Genomic DNA, 26,238 nt, shown 5'->3' with positions numbered 1-26,238 from the left:
AGAGTACTGCAGCTCCAGGGAAAAACATTACTCCTCAGAGTATTGGCCTAGGATCAGTACTACTCCTCCCGGGACTGACCTTACCAACACAAACCCAAACTGGTCCTGGTCAATCGCTTAGGGACAACTGACACCCTCACTGTTCCTGGGTGAGTGAGTGGGAGATTGGGCGAGCGAGCACCTGGCATAGGCTTGCTGTGGTAAATTGACTGTTAACAGTAAGCCTGGACAAACCTGCCTCCACCTGGTGTGTGTGTGTGTGTGTGTACGCACTCAGCGGGGCCCATAGAGGCTGAAAGCACTGGGGCTAAACTGGGCACAGCTAGGCTTAATCAGAATACATAAGCGCTGCATCACTTCAGCGTATCACACACCAAGATGTGTCTGTTCAGCCCTCAGTACAGGCCGGCCCCTTAGCCTCGACTCAATTCCTCTGACAACGTGGCGACAGCAGAGAAACTCAACGAGCTGAGAGTCCATCATTACAAAGCAGGGGATAAGGTATTTATAGACATGAACCCTGGCCTGTATCCAGTCTGCACTGACTGTCTGCAACATGCATTCATTCCATCTCCAACATTGTAAAACCTTAGTTCACCACGCGACTGGTACATTAATGGATGCTAAAGGTCATTAGCGGACCACGTAGAGGACCACGTCATGTCGTTGCACTTCCAGTAACTCCACACCCCTCTTCACTCTACACCAGGCTAGAGTTTCACGGGCAGCCGGTATGGCACAATAGACACCTGAAACTGGATCTGCCATGGAAGCCACCGCTTCCAAACAACAGTTAGCTAGACGGTCAGAGACACAGGCAGGCAGTCAGAGCAGGGCAGTATCCACACACAGCCTTCAGGGACAATAGCAGGAGTTAATCCTAAGAGACTAGGCTCTAGTAGGTATTGTTGTACAGCAACAACGCAGACAGGTCTTCTTCAGACCAAAACCAAAGACATGAGAATCCTAATGGGTAATAACCCCTGCAGGCATTCACTCTCACCCCCCTCATTGATTCCACAGCAGCCCACTTTCTCTCCACCTCCTGTTCTCTACCTTCTGCATCCTCCTCTTCTTGAACATATTGAGAACCCCTTTCAAGGGGGGCGGGGGTTCTTTTTAGATGTTGGTGTAGTCCATCTCCAGTGCTATGTATCTCCTCTGTCCATCCGTCTGTCTGTCACCATCGGTCTCCCATGGTTACCTCCGCCCAGCCATCACTGTCCCTTCTCAGTGCATTCTGCTCAGAGGGACAGGTAAGTGGACCTAGCATACCTGGCGGTTACGTCTGTGTGCGTGTGCACAGACACATACTTGACTGTTGAATATTTCATGGTGTGAACACACACAGCGATCTGAACCCTGGGCCATTGCCAGAGCTCAGGCTTCTCAGCTGTTCTGTGAGGGGCAGGAGACAGACTGACGGGCGGTTGGTCGGTCAATTTATATAAACGTTTGGTTTCCTTCCTAATCCATCTGGCGACAACTGCCAGTTACACAGGGCAACACAACCTCCACATCATAGCGAAACCACATAAGGGGGCAATAAAAATGTGTCACGTTGGAGGGAGGAGTCTTCGTGGTACAGAGAAGAACTGTATAGTAGGCTGACCTAGAAACCATGTTCTGTTGAGTCTAGAGGATCCAGCATGCTATATAAACCCCCTCTCAGTTTAGACATCTTTAAATGATAAGCCCTGGTTCTCAGTAAGGCCACTGTCATCAGAGCTCACCTCATAGTTTGAATGTTTGTGCCCTGATCCAACAACAGTCCATGTAATGCATGCCTGGTAATGCAAGCCTCTCTTTAGGGACCGGGAAAACAGGAACTCTGATCTTGTTTGGGAAGCGCGGCTGCAGTTGTTCAGCACCAGCTCTACCCAGCATCTACCCAGCATCTACCCAGTGTTGGGGAGTAGTGAACTACATGTAGTTCAACAAGTAACTGAAACTACCACCACCTTCAAAATGTAGTTTACTAAATTCCAATCTTGGTAGTGTTTTAGTACATAGTTACTTTTTTTTGCCATGTAGCGGTGTAGCTAACTACTGGAACTATGCACTACTCTTCTTGCAAATAGAAAAGATATGGCTGAAGTAGACAAGAATGGCCTATCTTTTTTGGCATCAGCTCTTCCCCTAATTCTCATTTGAAAGACAGTTTGTGTTTAATATGCACATTCTGTTATCTTACTTCAGAGAGATCTGTTTTAACAAATTGTAGTCAATGACATTTCAGATTTTGATATGATAATTTATCACAAAGTAGTTGGATCTAGTGAACTACTTTTTCAAAGTAACTCTAGTGTAGTTTTTCTTCCTCTAGTGTGAAGTAATTGGTTGCTTGGTAATCAATATTTTTAGAGGATCATCGCCAACACTGGTACAACGTCATCCATTGCTGGGTAGTTTCTGGTCCATAACTATGTGCCATAATGAACATTTCCCACTGTTCTGTGGCAAACAGTGCGACACAGAGACATGACCACCATGGAGACACAGGGGAATAAGACAAAACAAGCATGCATACTGTACAGGCCACAGAGATAACATAGATAGAATGTCTCCCCAGAATAGCAGATCACTCACACCACACTGGGTAAAGCCACACACACAGACATTATCGTGCTGACGACATACAGAGGTAGACAATACTTGTAATAATTGTTGACCGCATGCACAAGTATGTATATTTACACACATGTGCAGACAGACAACCATACCACGCATAGACAGGCACAATACGTACCCACAGACATAAAGAGGTGCATACAGACAGTTTGGGTAGACGGAGACTTACCAGACATGACTGTCCGGCTCATAGCGCGTGTAAACATGGTGCATTTCCCAACCCACTGGGGTCACGACACTTCACACAGAAAAAGAAATCGAAGGAAGCACATTTAATTTCCGTCCCTTCATACAAGAGGCTTAATGTGTGTAGACAAGAGACAATACACTCTAGACTGCTTCCTTGAGGGATTTGAGTAATTTGAGTTCAAAGTTGATTCTGGAGATAAGGTCAGACTTTTGTTTAGCCTAATTGTTTGAGGGTAAAAAATAAAATAAAAACATTAATAAATAAAATCAATTCTATTGAGCTTTGCTGTAACACGAAGTGGCCTGTGTTGAGAGCTGGAGCGAGAGGACTTGGCTGACTGTTCACGCTCCATCAGAAAGAGCCAAACCTTAACCAACCAGCTCTGATCTAACGTAACAAGGCCATGCATCAACACCACTGCTCTGAAAGCCTTCTCCACTCTGACACAATTAAAAGGTCACTTGATTCCCATACAGAACCATCCCTATAATAGTGCCATCTAACCCATAGAGAGAAACTGATCTCAAATGCCTATGCTGGTTTTGAATATTCTTTGTTGGCAACAACCCTTGGTATTTCGATAAGTCAGTCGCATACCATTTCTAACAGTTATAACCTGTGAGGTTGTCAGCACGGACAGCATCATTGTGCTTGGGCTTCCCAGTATTACAGCAGAGTGAAGTGTTGTCACACTGTCTGTCTCAGGGGAGTTGGCTAATCTAGTTAGTTGGAGGTGGGAGAGGAGCAGACAGACATGGGTCACACACAGGGGTCAACACGCTGAGGAAATGGGTTAAATGTGACAGTTTTGTTCCTTCTAGAGTATGCCTAAGTCGTGTGTGTGTGTGTATAAGATTTGGCGTGCCTATGCTGCGTGTTTGCGTGTGTGTGTGTGGGGGGGGGGCTTGAGGTTCAAGGCACATTAGAAAAGTATCAAAGAGTATCAGTGAAGCTTTCTCTGGGAGGGGGAGTATTCTGCTGCTATGTAACAATGCCCCTAAAAAAACATACAAAAACAATGCCATTGATTTGAATGTGTGTGTAGGAGGGAATTCTCTGCAAGTGAATCTGCCCAATGATCATTCTATTATAGCCTCTGCCATTCAACTCCTACAACAGTCCCAAGTCACATGGTTAGGCTTCGTAAATGTAGGGAGTTCGGCTAGGCCTACTCTATCCTATGAATCACAAGAGTGAGACTGTTCCTTACTAACCTTACGAAGTCACAGGCATCGAATGTGCTTAAAATGTTAACTAGAGTCAGTGGGCAGCCTGTTGGTCTGTGCAGAGCAGACGTTGGAGTTTATGATGTGGGAAGTGAGGCTCCATGCTTTCTAGTCAGCCAGAGCCTTACCAACAGTTGCCGAGATCTTCCGTCATGTGGGCAGCGTCGCTATGGTAACGCAGCGTGTTTTTGCATGTCAGGCCGTGAGGGAGATTGTGTGCTTTCTCGAGCTTATAAAAGGACTGCATGGATAAGATTTAGGTGGACAGGATGTCAGAGTAGGATAAGAGTGTGTGTGGATGTCTATGCTAGAGTGTGTGTGTGTGTGTGTGCATGCTAGAGTGTGTCACAGGGAATGAAAAATAATGGCGTGAGTCTGATTCAACTGCTTCTATGCTTGTGCGATTGAGAGGGTTTAAGCAGGCTCAAATGTGCTCGACTATGTGGGGTGAACTGGACGTGCAGGGGTGTGTGAGCTTCTCTCTCATTCCTCTACAGACTCTGAACTTGACACAGACGTTGGTGTAGCGACAGTGGCAAGCAACTCTCTCATGCCTGTAGGTGTGTTGAGTGAAGTGGATCTCACTCTCTCACACACACACACACACACACACACACACACACACACACATACATACATATGACGACTGAAAAACAAGCTCAAAACCACTCTGCATAAATCAATCCTGACAAATCTCTCATAACTAAATCTCTGGCTGGCTATTATTACGATGATTGTTTTGTCTCTGCCTCTCTACTCTCTGAGGCTCAGCAGGTGTCCTGGATCTTGACCCCAAAATAAGACAATAGGATGGAGGGTCAGTCAAGCAGAAGAAGAGCCATTTGTTATTGTCCCCTTTCTCCCACGGTCAGTAAACCGCCCCACTCCAAGCGACGCTGTCTTCACAGTCAAGGAGTCTTGGGCCTGTCCTCTTCAGGTCACAGCACAACGTTGGCTTGGGATGGTTGGCTGGGTCTGGCTTGCCAACAGAGAATACTACAGCCCAAAAGGTAAATGTCTGTTTGTGTAACCCAGCTGCTCCAACAGTTTTGCTTGTTGTCTAGAACTCCCCCTTCTACTCCTCCATGCCCCATCCCCTGCTTCTCTCACTCCATTTCACTCACTTTCTGTATGAAAGAGGACAATGAGAATCCCCTACACTTCTCCACCCTTCATTCCTTCCTTCCTTCCCTCTTTCTCCAGGGGGAACAATAGGTTCAAAGAGTGTCCTTTCTTGCTCACTCTCTCCCTCCTCCTCTCTTTCATAGCAACCCAGTGTAATAGAAGTGTCAGCCCCTCTTTCTCTGAGGACTGAATAAGTGGGTAATGTTGGGAGAATTCAGGGGAGGTGGGGTGAGGAGGAACGGCATTACAAATCTGCTCTTTTCGTTATTGTCATCATCTGCAAGTGGTCGCGGCTGGGCTAATGTGACGTGAATGGGCCAGTTTGGGGCAAGTACAGTCGTGGCTACAAGTGTTGATCTGTCACGCCGGACACTGCACACGTGGGGGGGAGGAGGTGACAGAGACAGACAGGGACTGTGTTGTTCAAATCCAGGGGCTACTACGGTGACAGGAGCTTGGGGACTGGACATGGGGGAGAAGCATCAGCCTGGATCCAGACACGAGAGGCCATGGGTCAAGTCATTCAGCAGGTTGACAGCCCAATGGCACATGTAAACACACTCAGTGAGGTACAGTTAGATAGTCACGTCACAACACTAGACTGCACATGATTACTTTTCATGTTTCATGCAACATTAGGCCCCTTGGTTATTGATGTAGTATGCCATCACTAACACTGTAGAGGTGTACCAGAGGGGTGCTTCTTCTGTCTCCCAGCCTCAAAACAACTTTACTGGGAGTTTGTTTCTAATGTATGAGCTCCGTTAGGCCCCCCCCACTGCCCTTTGACCTTTCACAGAACAAAACAGGCCTTCCCATTCAGCCATGCCCCACCATCCCCTCACCTCCTATAGATCCCACCCAACCCCCAACTACACCCCAAAAAAGGAACCGCACTCACCCGTCCCTCCCTCCCTTTACTCCTTCAGGCTAATGCAACAAACACTGCCCCCCCCAAATCTTCTCCCATCTCCCAGAGTAAGCATGGGAAGCCATAACGAAGGCTAGCTGAGATGGAAGACTGGGGAGGGTCTAGGCTGTGTAAGAATGGAGCACGGTGGGCTCTATCATGGACATTCCAGAAGAGGGTCCCTGGGAAACAGACAGTCCCCCTGTCACCCCCCACCGCCCGTTACCCAATAAGCGCCTCTCTGGGAGCCCCGTCCTCTTTCTTCCACGCGACAGGAAAGACACAGAGCCACCGGCAGCATACTAAACACCAAACACTGCCCTCATCCCAGCTGCAGCCACGTGAAATAGAGACACACAAGAGAGGGAGAGAAAATACTAAAAAGAAGAAAAAAAAAAGGTGGGGGAAGAAAGAAGTAGAGGAAGAAAGAAGTAGAGGAAAGAAAAAGAAAGAGGGTGAATTCATCAGAAGCCTGACTGTTGTGAACAAGTATGTGGTGTGTGTGTAGCGAGACATGAGGGACAGTGGACGAGGGGGCCATTTGTGTTGGTACGGAACAATGTGGGCATGGCTTCAGAACAGATGTTTCTATAGGGGCAGACAGCTGGCACCCAGAGCATCTGACTGCAGCGGAGAGAGAGAAAAACCATAAAGGAATTAGGGAAAGAGAGAATGGCTGAATGAAAACACTAACAGGAGAAAAACTATCCATACGTGGAGCCTAGGTCTGGTGGGGGGAAACAAGGTCGCTAGCCACAGTAAAGGGGGGGGGGGGGGTGTTCTGAAGATTTGCTTCAGCAAGTTGGAGGATGTCAAGGCAACATGAAAGATTTTAAACTATAGAGCTAGCATGTATAGTATATGGAGAGGGCTACACTCCAGGATAGTGACTTGGTGGCTGTACTACATAGCCATGTTTGCTGTCTGTTTAGTCATTGTCTCTTCAAGCTGCTGTATATGGGCTTGGACAACCAGGATATGAATCATAATGCAAAACCGGTTTGAAGGCACTGCCTGTACTGTAAGTCATGGATAGAAGGGTGATCCATGAGGCAAAACAGATATTGGCATTGCACACATTCCAGCCTCCAGGCCAAAACAGACAGAGAGAGGGGAGTAGTAAGAGGGGGAAGGGAAGAAAGTCGTAGGTTTGTATACAGGTTAATGTACTGTAAATAGACCATATCTGATCGTACACAGTATTAGCACAGAGATCTAATGTTAAGCACCCATTAAGGAGTCTCCAGGGTGAGTAGTGTGTGTGTGCGCACGTTGGGCGTGGCTGGTGCCGGCTGGCTTCTCCTCTATGAGGGCGTTAGAGGAGATGATGGGTGACAGGGCGTGAGGCAGTGCCCTCGCCCAGACCTTCTCTGGCCTGAGGCGGGACTCTGTGACGCCCCTTGCCCCCAAGCTGTCAGCAGCAGCCCTGTGAGCCCAGTTCCAGCTTTAGGCCCTGGGAAAGGGGTCAGGGACAGGTCTGGTGTCCCCAGTCAGGCCTCTTTAGCTCAGCTTATAGCTCACCTCTAGACCTACCAGGCATCAAATATCCCTTTACTATTCACATGGCATGAGGTACAGCAGAACGTGCCTGGTAATAACATAGTGATGGCTCACATGAGACGCAGCACCTCTCTAAAGGGCCTGCTTTGAGAGCAGCTTGAAAGATGCTCAACATGTTAACATGCTCAGCTAAACAGCCCCCTGGCTGTAGCCTAGCGGTAATTCAATTCACCAATATCACTGTAGGAAAAAATCATTTTCATTGAATAAATAAAACTAGCAGACAGCTAGTTGAGGTGATGACCTGCGTTGCGTGTCGGTTAGGGTTATGAGTCCATAACATAGCCTTCACTAGGCTACATGGAGCACGCACATTTTGCCGATCTGCTTGAATAATATCCCACGGAATAAAGCACACAGGACAAACAATAGGCGTAGTAGTGCTCCGAGGTGGTCAAACTAGATCTCTCTAAACATCTGTCCTCACGGTGATTCCACATGCAGGGGGAAGTAGAGACGAGCAGAGAGCAGCACTGAGCACACAGGAGGACTGTCTGACCGTCACCCCTGACAACGAGCTATGTGCTGCCTAAACCAGTCCCCCCGTGCCGCTCTCCACATCCTCATTTCATCTCAAACATAAACCGCTTGCTTTGTGACTGAACGTTGTTGCTAATGCAGCCAGGCTTGTTTCGTTTCTCATTATACGGTATGTGATAAAATAATGATCGGTCAGTGAAGAACCAAACCAGTGGCCAATGACAGAGGTGGTGTGGCCAGAACGCCAGTGTTACAGAGTCCGTAAGCAGCCATTGATTTGTGTGTGTATTGTGTTTGTTCTCCATTACAGGCAGATCCACACAGGTGTTTATCTCTAGGGAAGATAGAGTGAGCAAGAGATGAGGGCAGAGAGGAAGGGAGTAGGAGGGCCTCACAGTAAACAGGAAGCGATGGAGAGGATTATTGGTGGGCGTGGCCCTGCTGTGCCAACTCTTTGCTTTTTACCTTTCTCTCCATCTTCCTGTCTAGGGTCTCTATCCCTACCAAATTTGTACATTGAGGACATCTTTACGTAATTTGTGCAGCCAAAGTGGCAGAGGGGGGAAGGGAATAGTGGAATAGAATGTGAGGTTATGTAACAACAGCAGTGCTGATTCTGACAAACATAAAAATCAACCATTCCTCATGTTTTCTTGCGATAATAACGCTGGTGCACCGAGGACAGGGAGGGAGTGTGTGTGTGTGTGTGTACTGAGGCACTTCCCTTAGCACTTCAACTCCTCAGGTCATCAATGGTAGCAAGAAGGGACAACAGCTGGGAACAAGCTTCAATAGGATTAAATTAACCAGAGCACATCAGGGCAACACAACTAACATGGGACCGGATGCATAAATAAAAAGGATGTATTATTAGCGAGTTCCTTTCTGTACAGTAAGAGCCCCCTATCATTCAGCTGTTGGCAGCCACAGGCCAAGCATTTCATTCTCCTGTCGGCAAGTGAGCATCCTAGGGGAGCATTTACATTAAATCAAGTGTGTTGAAAACAACTAGCATTTGAGTTCAGTTGGGGCTGGGATAGGCTAATTTGTGCTGCAACGGAAGCCTAATCTTTATTATAGTCTTACTACAAATCCAAATGCGTACAGAAAAACTACACACACACACATTGAACTGCAGCCGGCTGCACACTGCGCCAACAACGCAAAGGAAGCAGAATAACTCGTTCGGCAAATGTAATGTCCAACCGTAAAAGGCTCTTAAAACAACATTACCATCAGTCTGCATTGACTTTCCTCTTACCGAACATTGCAAGTGACCGTACATGAGACGATTAAACGGAAATCAATTAGGTATGTAGCCAGTGAGTCCACCCAACAGCTGTAATTAAACAGTCTGTCCGAAACAAAGACACACACAGTATTTTTCTGTCTCCGTCCCAGTCTCTGTACAGTATACACACAGACACACACACTCGGTCTCAGTCTCTGTACGGTATACACACACTCGGTCTCAGTCGCTCAGTCTCTGTACGGTATACACACAGACACACACACTCGGTCTCAGTCGCTCAGTCTCTGTACAGTATACACACAGACACACACACTCGGTCTCAGTCGCTCAGTCTCTGTACAGTATACACACAGACACACGGTCTCAGTCGCTCAGTCTCTGTACAGTATACACACAGACACACACACTCGGTCTCAGTCGCTCAGTCTCTGTACGGTATACACACAGACACACACACTCGGTCTCAGTCGCTCAGTCTCTGTACGGTATACACACAGACACACACACTCGGTCTCAGTCGCTCAGTCTCTGTACAGTATACACACAGACACACACACTCGGTCTCAGTCGCTCAGTCTCTGTACAGTATACACACAGACACACACACTCGGTCTCAGTCGCTCAGTCTCTGTACAGTATACACACAGACACACACACTCGGTCTCAGTCGCTCAGTCTCTGTACAGTATACACACAGACACACACACACGGTCTCAGTCGCTCAGTCTCTGTACAGTATACACACAGACACACACACTTGGTCTCAGTCGCTCAGTCTCTGTACGGTATACACACAGACACACACACTCGGTCTCAGTCGCTCAGTCTCTGTACAGTATACACACAGACACACACACTCGGTCTCAGTCGCTCAGTCTCTGTATGGTATACACACAGACACACAGTCTTAGTCTCATTCAATCTATGAAACACACAGCTCCTGCCAGACAGAGTTATGAAGATGCTGGGTTTGTAATTAAACACCTTGATCGCCCACTGCTGCTCACACTGGAGGCAGAGCTAATCCTCAAACTGACTATTGGGGAGAGCAGGCCAAGATACGCTACACCAGCTGGACATGGAATCTGAATGACAACATACAAGGATACTTGGAAAGGGTTCAGACCAGGGAGGTCAACGTAACCAATGGGTCTTGAGATTGTGAGATGGAGGCTAAACTATAGCCTTGAGCGAAGTTTTAGACTCAGGACTGACAACACAGTAATGCTTCTCTAGAACATGGAACCAACTATCTATCTGAAGCCAGTGAGTGAATCCAACAGAGCCAGAATGAAGACCATAAGATTTAGTTCCATAAAGGAAAAAGCAGTAATGACACACATGCCTTGTTTGGCCAGGCATTAGAGAATACAGAAGCATAAAATAGGCCTGGCTATTCCTAGTTTTCCAAGGGAAATGTAATGTACAGTCTGAGAATAAACATAGGTGACATAATCTGAAGCTAAGCACTAGTTCAGCCTGTTTCAGCTGTAACATACTGGGTCCACTGCGGTTGGGTAGATTAATGATGGATTGATCATTAATGACAGAAATACCCTGTGCTGTGGCAAAGAGCCAGTCTTGGGACCTAACCCAGATTACTAATTGTCAGTCTTGAGAGCAGGAGACTCGTGGATGGAGGGGATTTGTATCCTCTGATCATAAACCACCATATTCTCTGGTAGATCGACCTATTCCACTGGTATGCAAAACCCATGTCTATTGCAAACACAGCTGTATGTAAGAATAATGACACGTTCACGTGCTAGTCAGATATAGGAAGTCAGACATTTCCGAGTTTCCTAGATCTGACTAGCACGTGAACGCGGCATAACTCCAGGGGAGTAGACAATATATCAAAATGGAGTTGGCAGGCCAATCACTCCATTCAATAAAATACCATTTCAAGTTGCACAGCTATGACTAACCATCAAGTCTAAAGCGCTTTTACCTTAGGAAAACATGAAGTCAGTGAAGTGATGTTAAAGCGCGAGACGACAGCATAGCGTTGGAACGGTTTGAAGTGTTACTTCATCACGCTGACACACAGTTACCTGGAACCGATTGTATCTACACGCCTGAGGGGGACATTAACAATATTATATCTGAAAACGTTGCAGCCCGACAATGGGAAACAGATTATTTGTATTATGTTGCGCATATAACATTCATTTCTTTAGTACTAACTAATTTAAAATCATATTAGATACATTAGTATCCCGTGCCTTTGTTATGAGAATGACGTTCGTTGGAAAAGAGCTGCACGCTGTTCATCACTGTGGCTTGCGCGCAATTAATGAAATGGAAGCCCCAGCCGGACTAGACAAAAGACGGTCCGTTTTCAAAACTGTTTTGAGCTGCCAATCTAGCAACTAACAAGGCAATCATAATAATATTAGCTAGCCTTGCTAGATTGTGTTAAACGATGACACGTTGTAGACAGCACGTAAATATTCGAATTAAGGCAAGTGATGAATGCCCAGTAAAACCGAATCACCCTGTCTGGCTGACAGACAACACCGCCATTCATGCTTGCATTTCAAGGGAGGGGCGCGCGATGTGGCTAACTGGAGCTAGCTAGCTAGCACACTAGATTAAATAACGTAACTAGTTAGTTAGCTAAATTGAGCTAATAAACGGCATAGCCACATGGGATCTGGCTTTATAGCATTAGCTATAAGATTTAGTTAGTTGGTCGGATAAAGAACCATATCAAATGACTTGAGCGAAGCAGTGACAGGCCAAGGTTCAGCAGTGTCCCTGTAACTAATGGCAACAACGGACTGGACAGCATCTTCTGTTTCAGTTTGCCACACAGACTAGCCATATGTGACAGACATGGTACGACAAACTAGCTATCACATGTTTTGTTGCCAAACTTGAAAAAAAAACGTTTTTTTTCACTTGCCTCATGTCTACTAACATATGCAGCCCGAACTAAGACAAAAATGACTTACCACCATTCCGATATCCAGGTTCGGGGGAAAAGGGTCGGATGGGCTCCGTCTTCAAATTCCAATGTCACTGGTTTAAATTAATGTTTGATTGATGCATTCGTTAAAGTGGCCCTCCGCTTCTTTATATATAACGTTAGCAAACTATGCCAACAGTTTAACTCACATTTAGAAAATATTGAAGCATCATTGCTAGTTGTGAATCTAACACGAAAAAGGACCTCCTAACCAGCCCTCCAAGACAGGACTGTGAGGAGTGACTGGAACAACGAGGGGGTGGCGAAATCTAGTTCGTTGCCTTGGCAAAAAAACAAATTTTCAGCGAGATCCTGATGAAAATGTAGACAACTGTCTCCATATTATAGACGACATAATTTGTTAGTTAGAAATCTGAAGAAGTTCTCGGTTCATGCAAAATCGTCCTTTCTACATCGTTAGTAGGCTGCATTCATTGCCTCAGTTCAGGCAATGAGACGTTTCTACACACGTGTGGTTGAAATGTGGATAAGCAGACTATCCGCCGATACCAAAACTCAAAGTGATGTGTATTTTATGGAAACGTAAAGATTGTGTGTAAGGCTCTAGTTAATCGTAAATAAGATAACATTATTTGAACGCCAACAATGATAATCAATTTTTGTATCTTCATTGATCAGCCAAAAAGACTCGTTTAGACAGAGCTCCCCTATTTTGTGTAAATGCTGAGGTCCAGTTGATGCCCCTGATCGGACAAAGGCGTAAGAAGCAGACTGGCTATCCTTTATTTATGCTTTCAAGTTAAATCTAAATATATTCAGCTAGCTGTCTTTTTCCTCCCATTATATTTATATTGGTGAGACTTGATAAGCATTCTTTATCATCCAATTACTTCCCAAGACAGACATCCTAATCTGCTTACATTGCTATTTCCTAGAAATTGTGCACTGAGGGCAAAAGGTTTTAGTTCCACAATACTTCTAATCTCAAATAGAATCCAACAGTATTATCCTATATTCTCCCCAATGTATGGCACAATTGAGAAAGCCTTATGCCTCAGGCTATGGTAACGTTGAATACTCCAAGTGGTAGTTGGACAAAATATTCAATATCAGTTATCTTAAAAGCTGACCTTCTCGTCCATTTTGTATACCGTTACAATTTAAAGCAAGGTATGTATAGCAACCCTACCTTTCAACGGTCGGTTTATTAAAGAATCAAGATGGTATTGGAGCCCCATCTTGTGACCAATTTATGAACTATCCCACCTCACCTCAGTAAACGCTTTCATTGCCTGGGCTGGAGGACAGGAAAGGTGAGTGCCAGGCAAATATGTCAAGCCATTTGGTTTATTTTAAAAACATTGCATTGGTTTGAATCCACTGCTTCAAAATAAGCCACTTTAATGTACAAACATTTTGATTTTATATTTAAAAAAAATAATGGTTTGCTGTATGAATAACAGAGGCTACCCGGAAATACAAAATTGCCATTGGAAGTAGTTTCCACAATAGCATATACATAAATGAGATCACCAATCTCACATTTCAGACATCTGAGATGCATAGGAGCCATACCAACTAAGAAAATCTGAGTGATGTTCAGAAATTATTTACAAATTAAAATGTTAAAATAAAAAAAAGTACATTCTAAACTTAATACGGGCATGGTTCATGTCTAACCATTACAACCAGGGCCAGTGCCATGTACAGTGTTTCGTAGCCTAGTTTAACCATGTTCCATGAGTAAAATGACATCCCTACTCTGTGGTAATTGAAAACATGTCAGATAGCTGGATGAGTGGACTGGCAACTGTATTAGGCCATCAGTGTGATTCTCACACTCCCAGTCAAAAAACACTTGCACATACAAACACAAGGGAAACATTGTCTATCTCAATCCCAGTTTCTTTTTCTCCTTCTGTTTCTTGCGTACAACTTCCATGTTCCTGTCCTTCCACATGCTCTTTCTCAGTTTGATGGGTCTGCTGCCCACATACTTCCCTGTGAAAAAAAAAAGTTTATGATCAGTTGAGAATTGGACTGGTGCCACCACACAGGTAGGTGTTAGGAAAGGAGAAGTCATTCTCAACACACATAACTGCTCACCATTCATCTCTCTCATGGTGTGGATGTAATCATTAGGGTCCTTGAAGCTGACAAAGCTGTAGCCCTTGGCCGTGCATTTGTCACCTTCCTTAGCTTTCTGCCTATACTTTCTTGCTAAATTATGCAGCTAATCCTGTGTTTGCATGAAAAAAGAAAAGTCCATGTTCCCACAAGATATGACTTACTACAGAGCCTCAGAATTAAAAGATCCAGATCAGGAGTTACTCCCCATTTTAAAATGACATCTTGGGGTTGGACACAAAACTTGTTGGCCATTTCACACATACTATTGCTCACCGTTCATCTCTCTCATGGCGCGGACGTAGTCATTGGGGTCCTTGAAGCTGACAAAGCCATAGCCCTTGGTCTTGCCAGTGCGTTTGTCCCTCACCACCTTGGCTTTCAGATAGGAGGGGTAGCGGCTGAATGCCCTTGCCAGGATGTCGTCGTTCACCTCATTGCCAAGGTCTCCACAGAAGATTCTGAAATCATCTGGATGGAGGAGGAAAGTCAGATGAGGTGTGATGCTGAGCAAAGAGGGAGGGACAAAAAGGGAATGGGACAGTCGCCTGTTTGTAGTGAAAACAAAAATTATACTATTCTATATACAGGTAAGTAGGTAGCTGCTTTTAGCAATGCTAGTATTTTACACACTAGTGTTGCTGGGAATTAGCTTGCGAAAGAAATACAATTCAACGTACTCTGTTAATTGTCCTTATGGTCCTTATGCAGGGGGGAATTTGAGGAAGAAAAAAAAGCAGGGACTTATTTAACTGATCCACCTATCGAAATTCTGTCGAACTATACATTCCTTTAGATGTTAATGGAAGATATAATTAAACAGGATTTCCAAACGTGGGTCTGTTGTAGACCCTGCAGTTCCTCAGAGGCCTCATTGCCTGCATCCGTAATGGGTCTGTGGTCAAACGCCCACCCCTCATCACTGTCAAACGCTCCCTAAAACACTTCAGCGAGCAGGCCTTTCTAATCGACCTGGCCCGGGTATCCTGGAAGGATATTGACCTCATCCCGTCAGTAGAGGATGACTGGTTATTCTTTAAAAGTGCCTTCCTCACCATCTTCAATAAGCATGCCCCATTCAAAACATTTAGAACCAGGAAGAGATATAGCCCTTGGTTCACTCCAGACCTGACTGCCCTTGACCAGCACAAAAACATCCTGTGCCATTCTGCATTAGCATCGAATAAACCCAGTGACATGCAACTTTTCAGGTAAGTTAGGAACCAATATACACAGGCAGTTGAAAAAGCTAAGCCTTAGCTTTTCTAAGCAGAAATTTTCATCCTGTTGCAAACTCAAAAAAGTTCTGGGACACTGTAAAGTCCATGGAGAATAAGAGCACCTCCTCCTAGCTGCCCACTGCACTGAGGCTAGGAAACACTGTCACCACTGATCAAAACACTATAATTGAGAATTTCAATAAGCATTTTCCCACCTGGCTACCCCTACCCTGATCAACAGACCTGCATGCCCCACAGCAACTCACCCAAGCCTCCCCCATTTCTCCTTCACACAAATCGAGATAGCGGATGTTCTGAAAGAGCTGCAAAACCTGGACCCCTACAACTCAGCCGGGCTAGACAATCTGGAACCTCTCTTTCTAAAATGATCTGCCGAAATTGTTGCAACCCCTATTACTAGCCTGTTCAACCGCTCTTTCCTATCGTCTGAGATCCGCAAAGATTGGAAAGCTGCCTCGATCATCCCCCTCTTCAAAGGGGGAGAAACTCTAGACCCAAACTGCTATAGACGTATATCCTACCCTGCATTTCTAAGGTCTTCGAAAGCCAAGTTAACAAACAGATTACCGACAATTTCGAATCCCACCGTACCCTCTCCGCTATGCAATCTGGTTTCAGGGCTGGTCATGGGTGCACCTCAGTCACGCTCAAGGTCCTAAACGATATAACCGTCATCGATAAGAGACATTACTGTGCAGCCGTATTCATCGACCTGGCCAAGGCTTTCGACTCTGTCAATTACCACATCCTCATCGGCAGACTAAACAGCCTTGGTTTCTCAAATGATTTTCCCTCACCTGGTTCACCAACTACTTCGCTGATAGAGTTCAGTGTGTCAAATCGGAGGGCCTGTTGTCCAGACCTCTAGCAGTCTCTATGGGGGTGCCACAGGTTTCAATTCTCGGGCCGACTCTCTTCTCTGTATACATCAATGATGTGATTCTCTGATCCACCTCTAAGCAGACGACACCATTCTGTAAACCTCTGGCCCTTCTTTGGACACCGTGTTAACTAACCTCCAGACGAGCTTCAATGCCATACAACTCTCCTTCCGTGGCCTCCAACTGCTCTTAAATGCAAGTATAACTAAATGCATGCTATTCAACTGATCGCTGCCCGCACCTGCCCGCCTGTCCAGCATCACTACTCTGGACGGTTCTGACTTAGAATATGTGGACAACTACAAATACCTAGATGTTTGGTTAGACTGTAAACTCTCCTTCCAGACTCGCATTAAGCATCGCCAATCGAAAATTAAATCTAGAATCGGCTTCCTATTTCGCAAAAAAGCATCCTTCACTCATGCTGCCAAACATACCCTCGTAAAACTGACCATCCTACCGATCCTCGACTTCGGTGATGTCATTTACAAAATAGCCTCCAACACTCTACTCAACAAATTGGATGCAGTCTATCACAGTGCCATCCGTTTTGTCACCAAAGCCTCATATACTACCCACCACTGCGACCTATACGCTCTCGTTGGCTGGCCCTCGCTTCATACTCGCCGCCAAACCCATTGGCTCCACGTCATCTACAAGTCTCTGCTAGGTAAAGCCCCGCCTTATCTCAGTTCACTGGTCACCATAGCAGCACCCAGCAGGTATATCTCACGGGCCCCCCCCAAAGCCAATTCCAGCCTTTCCTTTCAGTTCTCTGCTGCCAATGACTGGAACGAACTGCAAAAATCACTGAAGCTAGAGACTCATATCTCCCTCACTAGCTTTAAGCACCAGCTGTCAGAGCAGCTCACAGATAACTGCACCTGTACATAGCCCATCTGTAAATAGCCCATCTGTAAATAGCCCATCCAACTACCTCATCCCCATACTGTATTTATTTATTTATCTTGCTCCTTTGCACCCCAGTATCTCTACTTGCACATTCATCTTCTGCACATCTACCATTCCAGTGTTTAATTGCTATATTGTAATTACTTCGCCACCATGGCCTATTTATTGCCTTACCTCCCTTATCCTAACTCATTTGCACACACTGTATATAGACTTTTTCTACTGTATTATTGAATGTATGTTTGTTTATTCCATGTGTAACTCTGTGTTGTTGTATGTGTCGAACTGCTTTGCTTTATCTTGGCCAGGTCGCCGTTGTAAATGAGAACTTGTTCTCAACTAGCCTACCTGATTAAATAATTAAATAAGAGGTCAGTTCCTCTACTTACCTCATGTCAAAATAAGTCCCCCACAAGATCTTGCTTTTTTGTTGTTGAAGGTATGGCGCACGCGCAGGACTTTTATTTTGACATGAAGTAAGCGGGTCTACAACAGACCAACATTTGGAAAGTCTTTAATTTATGTTCTATTAGATGTTTTTTCTCAATTTCCCCCTTGCATAAGGACCAACCCTATGGACAATCGACAGAGTAAGTTGAAATTGAAGTTGATTGAACTTCTGGAATTCTGCGGGCTATTCAGTTTTTTTGCACGCTACTTCCCTGCAACGCTAGTGTGTAAATACTAGAGTTGCTAAAAAAGAAATTGAACTAGGAATTAATCATCTCAGTGTAATCTGAAATCATTAGCCATCTTACCCGAGTCCCACTCCAGTAGACTCTGGTCCTCCCAGCTGGTGCCTGCGGCTGTACGGATACACTTCTTCGCCTTCTCTTGCTTACCCTTCTTCTTCTCCTCTGCTGTGCTATCCACTGGCTGCAGAGAAACACAAGATTCTAGAGTCAGACATATTCTAGAGATTGCTGCAATACTGGCCCTTTGTAAGGTTTGGGTCAAGTCTATACCAACTGAATTGTACAAGCATTTTGAATGCAGAAAAGTTTAAACCCTTTAACTAGGGCCAGGGCTGATAGCAAGACAGAGTGTTCTTTACCTCAGTGTGGACGGGCTCGGGCTCTGGCATGCTGGGTCCAATAACGTTGTCATCTGAGGCGGCCAGGCTGGCCTCCTTCTTAGCCTCCAGCAGTCCGGCGGCCATCACCGCTGCCTGCTGCTCTGCTACAGACGCTGCCAGCTCCTCCTGATGAAGTCAGAAAAAAACAAATCAGAGATATGATGATAGATGAGATTCAGTATGAATTTGCAGCAGACTTGGAAAGTATGTGGAATGCAAATGTTAAGTAGTCGCTGAATTTCTTTACAATGCAAAGGGCATTCAACTAAAAAGAGTAGAAGTGAGTGTGCTTACCATGCGAGCCTTTCTCTGGGCATGGATGTCTGGTATCTTGGGTCCGGAGGGAGCCGTGTAGACAGTGGGGGCCGCAGAGATGATGGAGGGGGTGAGCTTGGGAGGGGCCTGGGTCACAGACCTTGAGGGTGCAGACACCATGGAGTGTCCCATGGGTGTACCATGGGTCGATCCCACCTGTAGATGGTAAGATATGGTAACAGCATATAGAGAAATGGAGATAATGAAGCACAACAGAACGGGGTAAGATTGACCAAGCTTGTTCACATTCCTAATTGAAGACACAGTTAACACTGAATTTCCTTAAAGGCCTTCCCACACTGTACGTCGGATTCAGTCTTCTTCGATTATTACATGTCACACTGTGCGATCTTACCGAATTTAAATCTTTATCAACCTGGCTAGATTGTACGATTTGCTTCAGTACTGTTGACACGTTCTGTGATTGGCTTGCGAGGCTACGTCAGCCGATGTATGCTATGTCAACTGCAGCAGTGTATTTGATCTGCACCTGAGCCAGCACAAGCCTCCCTCTGCTTATGAGTGAGTGAAGTCAGTTCGGAAAAAACTGAAGGTATGCATCTTAGAAATAGTTTTATATGCAAACTTGATATGTCTGTGATAAAATAATGTATATGTTGAAAGATAATGATAAAATAATTCTACTCTGAAACCTTATAACTGTATGAAATTGATTAGAATCATAAAATTCTAATCTGATGATGTGTGTAGTTTTAGTCAGAATTAGATGAAACAATGTATCTGTATAGTGGAAAAACACAGACTGTCTGAGTAAGGCGTAGCTTAGGATTTGAACTTGTATGTGTGTACCGAAGAAAAAAAACGAGAACAGTTCAACTGTGTTTGGGCCGACCTGGCTAGGCCTCTGAGGAATTTATGATGGCATAGGGAGTACTTCTCAAGGTTTCCCTAATCTCGGGGGAATGGAACTGTCAGCTGGGTAGTGATACACAGTGGTGAGAACTCTGGAGAAAGATAAAACTCACCTACTGTTTGTATGGAAGTATGTGCGTAGGATACCTACTGTTTGTATGGAAGTATGTGCGTAGGATACCTACTGTTTGTATGGAAGTATGTGCGTAGGATACCTACTGTTTGTATGGAAGTATCTGCGTAGGATACCTACTGTTTGTATGGAAGTATCTGCGTAGGATACCTACTGTTTGTATGGAAGTATCTGCGTAGGATACCTACTGTTTGTATGGAAGTATGTGCGTAGGATACCTACTGTTTGTATGGAAGTATGTGCGTAGGATACCTACTGTTTGTATGGAAGTATGTGCGCAGCTATAAAGTGGATGTCTTTGGATAATAGTACAGTTTATTCAGAGAACGTTCAAAAGTCTATATTTTTGTATAAGCTGAGTCTTTGACTAATTATTATTAAACCCATGGTCTTACAGATCTCGGGGATAGGTCAGAGCTATTGATTGTCAGTTATTATTAAATTCTCGTGAAAACTCAGAATCAAACACGCTTCCCAAAAATAACATGGTCGCTGTGGTAGAATGTTTATTTTGATTGCCGATTTCAGATGTCAACATTTTCAGATGTAGCCTAAACAAGATTAGGGAAATTGTTCTTCTTGCAAAGCATTTAAATATTTAAATCAAACTATTTACATGGACAGTGAAGCATGTTTTGTTATTTTGGTTCTAAAATCCAAAAGTTTGGATTTGAAATCGAACAATGACTATGGAGGTTAAAGTGCAGACTGCCAGCATAAATTTGAGGTTATTGGGTGAACAATTGAGAAATTACCACTTTTTGTACATAGTCACCCCATTTCAGTGGAGAAAAAGTATTGGGACAAATTCACTTGTGTGTTAAAGTATCAAAAGTTACGTATTTGTTCCCATATTAATATCACGCAATGACTATATCAAGCTTCTGACAAAAATTTGTTGGATGCATTTGGTCTTTGTTTTGGTTGTTTCAGATTAGGTTGTGCCCAATAAACATTTATGGTAAATATGTAGTGTGTCATTTTAGAGTCACGTTTATTATAAATAAGAATAGAATGTTTCGACATACTTTAATGTGGATGCTACCATGATTACGAATCATCCTGAATGAATCGTGAATAATGATGAGTGAGAAAGTTAGACACACAAATACCATACTTCCAAGACTAACCTTAGCATTTCTCTCTCACTTCTTATTCACAATTCAGGACTTTCTGTAATCATGATAGCATCCACATTCATGGGCACTCACTGTATATTAATCTGACTATTCACAATAATCCTACTGTTGTGTGCATACTCAGTGCCGGCCGTGTTCCTATTGGTAAGTCACCGGGATCGGCTCGTGACACCAGCCACACACACTACATGACAAAGGCTCAACATTTCTGACACTGCCAGAACTTTGTCTGAGCCTATGACTGCATGTAGTGGTACTCAAATCGGCAGACCTAGACCATGTCACACTGAACGAGCAAAGAAAATAGTCTAAGACCTAAGAATTTTCCAACAATGTGGAAATGTTGTCTGGGAGGGCCAAATCGTGGCATAAGATGGCTAAAATCGTACAGTCTGTGTGGGCCTTTAGGGAGAACATTGATATTCGTTGTCCTAAAAGCCTCAGAGGAAGAAAAAGGCACTGTAGCAACTAACCGGGGGTCCTCCTGAGCTCATATGCCCCATTGGGTCCATGGGATGCTGAGGGGGTCCTTGCATGGGGGGTGCCATCATCATGGGCGGGGGAGGAGGAGGGCGTGGCAGTGGGGGAGCCATCATACCCTGTGGAGGGGGACCACGCATCATAGGCATCCTTGGACCCCCTGACAGAGAGATTTGAAATTAGCTTCCCAATACATTGTTTTTAATTTGAAGACTAAATTGCCGTAGAGATTTGATCCTATTTCTTTTTTCATTTAGCTAGCACTGAGGTGAAGTCAACAACAGTAGAGATAGATTACCTGGTCTCTGCAGGATGTGCGGCATAAACGCTGGTCTCATCATTGGCGGTGGTCTGACACCTGGGGTTATAGCTGAAGAGCAGGGAAAAAAAGCATAAACTGAAGAGACCTGTAGATGTGGTGGTGTAAATGATCAACATTGTTTTTGGGTAAAATAGGTATTTTAAATATGTCTAGTAATGTACTATGTGGTCCTCTGTAGCTCAGTTGGTAGAGCAAGGTGCTGGCAATGCCAGGATAGTGGGTTTGATTCCCGGGACCACCCATAATGAAAAATGTATTCACGCATGATTAAGTCGCTTTGGATAAATGCGTCTGCTAAATGGCATATACAGTGCATTCGGAAAGTATTCAGAACCCTTGACTTTTTACACATTTTGTTACGTTACAGCCTTATTCTAAAATGGATTAAAAATAAATCCTCAATCTACACACAATACCCCATAATGACAAAGGAAAAACAGGTTACACATTTTTTGCAAATGTATATAAAAACTGAAATATCACATTTACATAAGTATTCAGACCGTTCACTCAGTACTTTGTTGAAGCACCTTTGGCAGTGATTACAGCCTTGAGTCTTCTTGGGTATGACACTTCAAGCCTGGCACACCTGTATTTGGGGAGTTTCTCCTGTTCTTCTCTGCAGATCCTCTCAAGCTCTGTCAGGTTGGATGGGGAGCATTGCTGCACAGGGTTCAAGTTCGGGCTCTGGCTGGGCACTCATGGACATTCAGAGACTTGTCCCGAAGCTACTCCTGCATTGTCTTGGCTGTGTGCTTAGGATCGTTGTCCTGTTGGAAGGTGAACCTTCAACCCAGTCTGAAGTCCTGAGCTCTTTGGAGCAGGTTTTCATCAAGGATCCCTACTTTGCGCCATTCATCTTTCCTCAATCCTGACTAGTCTCCCAGTCCCTGCCGCTGAAAAGCATACCCACAGCATGATGCTGCTACCACCATGCTTCTCCGTAGGGATGTTGCCAGGTTTCCTCCAGAAGTGATGCTGAACAAGGCACTTAACCCACTGTTCCTAGGTCGTCATTGAAAATAAGAATTTGTTCTTAACTGACTTGCCTAGTTAAATAAAGGTACAAAATTTAAAAAAATTCAGGCCAAAGAGTTCAGTCTCGGTTTTATCAGACCAGATAACCAGATAATCTTGTTTCTCATGGTTTGAGTCTTTAGGTGGCTTTTGGCAAACTCCAAGTGGGCTATCATGTGCCTTTTACTTCCATCTGGCCACTTTACCATAAAGGCCTGATGGGTGGAATGCTGCAAAGATGGTTATCCTTCTGGAAGGTTCTCCCATCTCCATAGAGGAACTGGAGCTCTGTCAGAGTGACCATCGGGTTCTTTGTCACCTCCCTGACCAAGGCCCTTCTCCCCCGATTTAAGAATGATGGAGGCCACTGTGTTCTTGGACCTTCAATGCAGCAGAAATGTTTTCGTACACTTCCCCAGACATGTTCCTTGACACAATCCTGTCTCAGAGCTCTACGGACAATTCCATCAACCTCACGGCTTGGTTTTTGCTCTGACATGCACTGTCAACTGTGGGACCTTATATAGACAAGTGTACCTTTCCAAATCATGTCCAATCAATTGAATTTACCACAGGTGAACTCCAATAAAGTTGTAGAAACATCAAGGACGATCAATGGAAACAGGATGCACCTGAGCTAAATTTCGAGTCTCATAGCAAAGGGTCTGAATGTTTAAGTAAATAAGGTACCAGTTTTTTTTCTATTTAAATTTGCTAAACTTACAAACCTGTTTTCATTTTGTCATTATGGGGTATTGTGTGGATATTGATGAGGGGCAAAAAGTATTAAAACAATTTTAGAATAGGGCTATAACAAAATTTGGAAAAAGGGAAGGGGTCTGAATACATTATGTTTTATGTTAATAAACCTGAATCAAACCATGTCACCTGGGCCTACAAATGCAGGGGGTGGAGGTCCCACGAAAGTGGCAGCCCTTGCATCCAAGGTTTGCTGGACCTGAGAGAGAAAGGGGATTTGAAGGAGTTGGATGCATCCGGCTAACACCACATTCTGTTTGCTTTTAGCAGAAGATAGAATGAACGAACTGAAACCTAGGATTGATCTTTCCTATATAATGTTCAATCTATCTTTCCTCAAGATCTCTGTACCTGTCGGTAGGTGTTGGTGCCGATGATGGGCCGGATCATAGGAACAGCCATAGGAACACCCATAGGGAGCACCTCCATCACTACAGGGTCTCCTGCAGTCATTGCCACTTGACCCCCCAGGACCTCCTGCTCAAACCTGGATCAGAACCAACACAAGAGTTACCAATAGATGACGATTGTCATGAGCTATTGTTTGCCTGTCCTGACAGAGAAGAAAGACAATTTCGTAGGGGTTGTTTTGGCATAGTTACCACACACGTCATTGCAATCTTATTGAAGGTAACCGAAGTGTCATGCCTGAACTCTTGTACTCACAGAGCCATTTCAGCCTCCATCTCCTTCAACCGCTCCTCTCCGGATTTCATCGCCATACTTACTGCAAAGACAAACGTTTTGTTGGTAGCCCATTATTTGGTGTTAAACACAGAGAGAGCTACTGAAAATGTGTACAGTCATCGTTTGGCTAACACCAAAGGCATTGATCGTTGGCATGTTTACGTTATAACTACTGTATTGGCTAGTAACGTGAACTGTTTGCGAATAGTTATCGCTAGCTGTCTGGCTAACGTTAACCAGGATGTCAAAAATTAAAATTCAGCAAGTTAGTACAGAACGTATACGTACAAAACGTTATTACCCTAAATCGTGACGTTCCAAAACTCTTGAATCTTAACTAGCTATTTAAATAAAGCATGAATTGTTGTATTTGTCCGTCCCTACAAACCGAGGCCAACGTTGTCCAAAATAGCTAGTCGCATTATTATGACGTGGTTGTCTTGGTTGCGTTCCATTCCGACGGTGTGGTTGGGTCTGTTCCAGGGTGTCTGATCTTCTCGTGTGGTTTTCCGGCAGGCAAGACACTGTTGAATATTGTTGCCTTTCACAGTTCGGAAAGTGCATTGCACATTTGTTCACAAAAAAAGGGAAATTGCACCACCATCTAACCCTATTTATAAACTGGGTGGTTCGAGCCCTGAATGCTGATTGACTGACAGCCGTGTTATATCAGACCGTATACCACGGGTATGACAAAACATTTATTTTTACTGCTCTAATTATGTTAGTAACCTGTTTAAAATAGCAATAAGGCACCTCAGGGGTGCCTTATTGCTTAAATATATACCACTATCCTCAACGCACCCCACCACCCCTCCCCACTACTTTGGCCCTCACAGATCCTACACCATGCCGTTGGCCATGGAGCCTGTGTCCCCTTCTCAAAAAAAACCCTGTAGTTCTTCTGCAGTAAAATCTCTCACTCCCAAAAACTTCTCTGCGTGTGCAGAGAACTGTTCAAGTCATTCTGTACAGGCCTACTACTCACAGGGATCCTCTCCCTCATGCTTTGTCCACCATCCTCTACTTTACTCACTGCCCCAGCATAACGCTTTCTGCACTGCTCTTGTAACAGTATAGCTTCCATCCCTCTCCTCGCCCCGAACCAGGGATCCTCTGCACACATAGACAACCGCCACCCTCAAAGCATCGTTACCCATCGCTCCACAAAAGCCACAGCCCTTGCAGACCAAGGGGAACAACTACTTCTAGGTCTCAGAGCGAGTGACGTCACCGACTGAAACACTATTAGCGCACACCACCGCTAACTAGCAAGCCATTTCACATCGGCCACATTTGCATAGACGTTAATGTCAGTAGTCTGGGTTGCCATTTGATTAATTGTTCAGGGGTCTTATGGCTTGGCGGTAGAAGCTGTTAAGGAGCCTTTTGGTACTAGACTTGGTGCTCCCTGACAATTTCTTGGCCCTTCTTCTGTCACCGCTTAGTATATAGGTCCTGGATGTCAGGAAGCTTGGTCCCAGTAATGTACTGGGCCGCACGCACTACCCTCTGTAGCGCCTTATGGACACCAAGGAACTTGAAACTCTCAACTTGCTCCACTTCAGCCTCGTTGATTATAATGGGGGCCTGTTCGGCCCTCCTTTTCCTATAGTCCATGATCAGCCCCTTTGTCTCGCTCACATCAAGGGAGAGGTTGTTGTCCTGGCACCACACTGCCAGTGTTCTGACCTCCTCCCTATTGGCGGTCTCATCGTTGTCGGTGATCAGACACTGTTGTGTCGTCAGCAAACTTATTGATGGTGTTGGAGTCGTGCTTGGCCACGCAGTTGTGAGTGAACAGGGAGTACAGGAGGGGCCTAAGCACGCACCCCTGGGTGGCCACAGTGTTGACGATCAGCGTGGCATATGTGTTGTTGCCTACCCTTACCACCTGGTGGCGGCCCGTCAGGAAGTCCAGGAACCAGTTGCAGAGGGAGGTGTTTAGTCCCAGGGTCCTTAGCTTAGTGA

General features: G+C 44.9%; 2 protein-coding genes across 5 annotated transcripts in view; both read right to left on the bottom strand.

The window, feature by feature from the left end:
* The window catches only part of arhgap33 (Rho GTPase activating protein 33), a 53,984-nt gene extending 41,095 nt beyond the window's left edge, over window positions 1-12,889 (bottom strand). Inside the window, exons 1-2 of one of the 3 annotated variants that reach the window (XM_031787140.1) lie at window positions 12,332-12,889; window positions 2,801-2,869 (exon numbers count right to left, since the gene is read on the bottom strand). Coding sequence is in view for 2 of the 3 variants with exons in the window: in XM_031787121.1 (XP_031642981.1) it covers window positions 12,332-12,337 (6 nt within the window). In the remaining variant the exon portion in view is untranslated. The remainder of the gene's footprint in view (window positions 1-2,800; window positions 2,870-12,331) is intronic. The other 2 variants (XM_031787121.1, XM_031787131.1) reach the window with 2 other exon arrangements.
* A 748-nt stretch (window positions 12,890-13,637) lies between these two features.
* rbm42 (RNA binding motif protein 42) lies at window positions 13,638-24,827 on the bottom strand. Of its 2 annotated transcripts, none has more exons than XM_031787106.1 (11): window positions 24,556-24,827; window positions 24,247-24,307; window positions 23,932-24,067; window positions 23,710-23,779; window positions 21,781-21,852; window positions 21,476-21,642; window positions 18,837-19,013; window positions 18,522-18,668; window positions 18,226-18,343; window positions 14,710-14,904; window positions 13,638-14,307 (listed from the first exon to the last, which is right to left on the bottom strand). In XM_031787106.1, the coding sequence occupies exons 2-11, from the start codon at window positions 24,300-24,302 to the stop codon at window positions 14,195-14,197; spliced, it is 1,251 nt and encodes a 416-aa protein (XP_031642966.1). In that variant the 5' UTR covers window positions 24,303-24,307; window positions 24,556-24,827; the 3' UTR covers window positions 13,638-14,194. The 2 variants fall into 2 exon arrangements, with proteins under 2 accessions (XP_031642966.1, XP_031642961.1); XM_031787101.1 differs by having other exon boundaries at window positions 24,569-24,826.
* Between the last annotated feature and the right edge of the window lie 1,411 nt (window positions 24,828-26,238).

This window comes from Oncorhynchus kisutch, linkage group LG2 (genome assembly GCF_002021735.2).
Source record: "Oncorhynchus kisutch isolate 150728-3 linkage group LG2, Okis_V2, whole genome shotgun sequence".
Lineage (NCBI taxonomy): Eukaryota > Metazoa > Chordata > Actinopteri > Salmoniformes > Salmonidae > Oncorhynchus > Oncorhynchus kisutch.
This window is presented reverse-complemented; position numbering and strand designations above follow the sequence as displayed.

Excerpts from the sequence above, each read along its gene's own strand:
- rbm42 (XM_031787106.1), bottom strand. The coding sequence starts at position 24,302 with ATGGCGATGAAATCCGGAGAGGAGCGGTTGAAGGAGATGGAGGCTGAA. Across the intron at positions 21,853-23,709 it reads CCCTGCATTTGTAGGCCCAG|CTATAACCCCAGGTGTCAGA; the intron begins GTGACATGGTTT and ends CCTGCTCTTCAG. Across the intron at positions 14,308-14,709 it reads CGCCATGAGAGAGATGAACG|GGAAGTATGTGGGCAGCAGA; the intron begins GTGAGCAATAGT and ends TTTTTTTCACAG.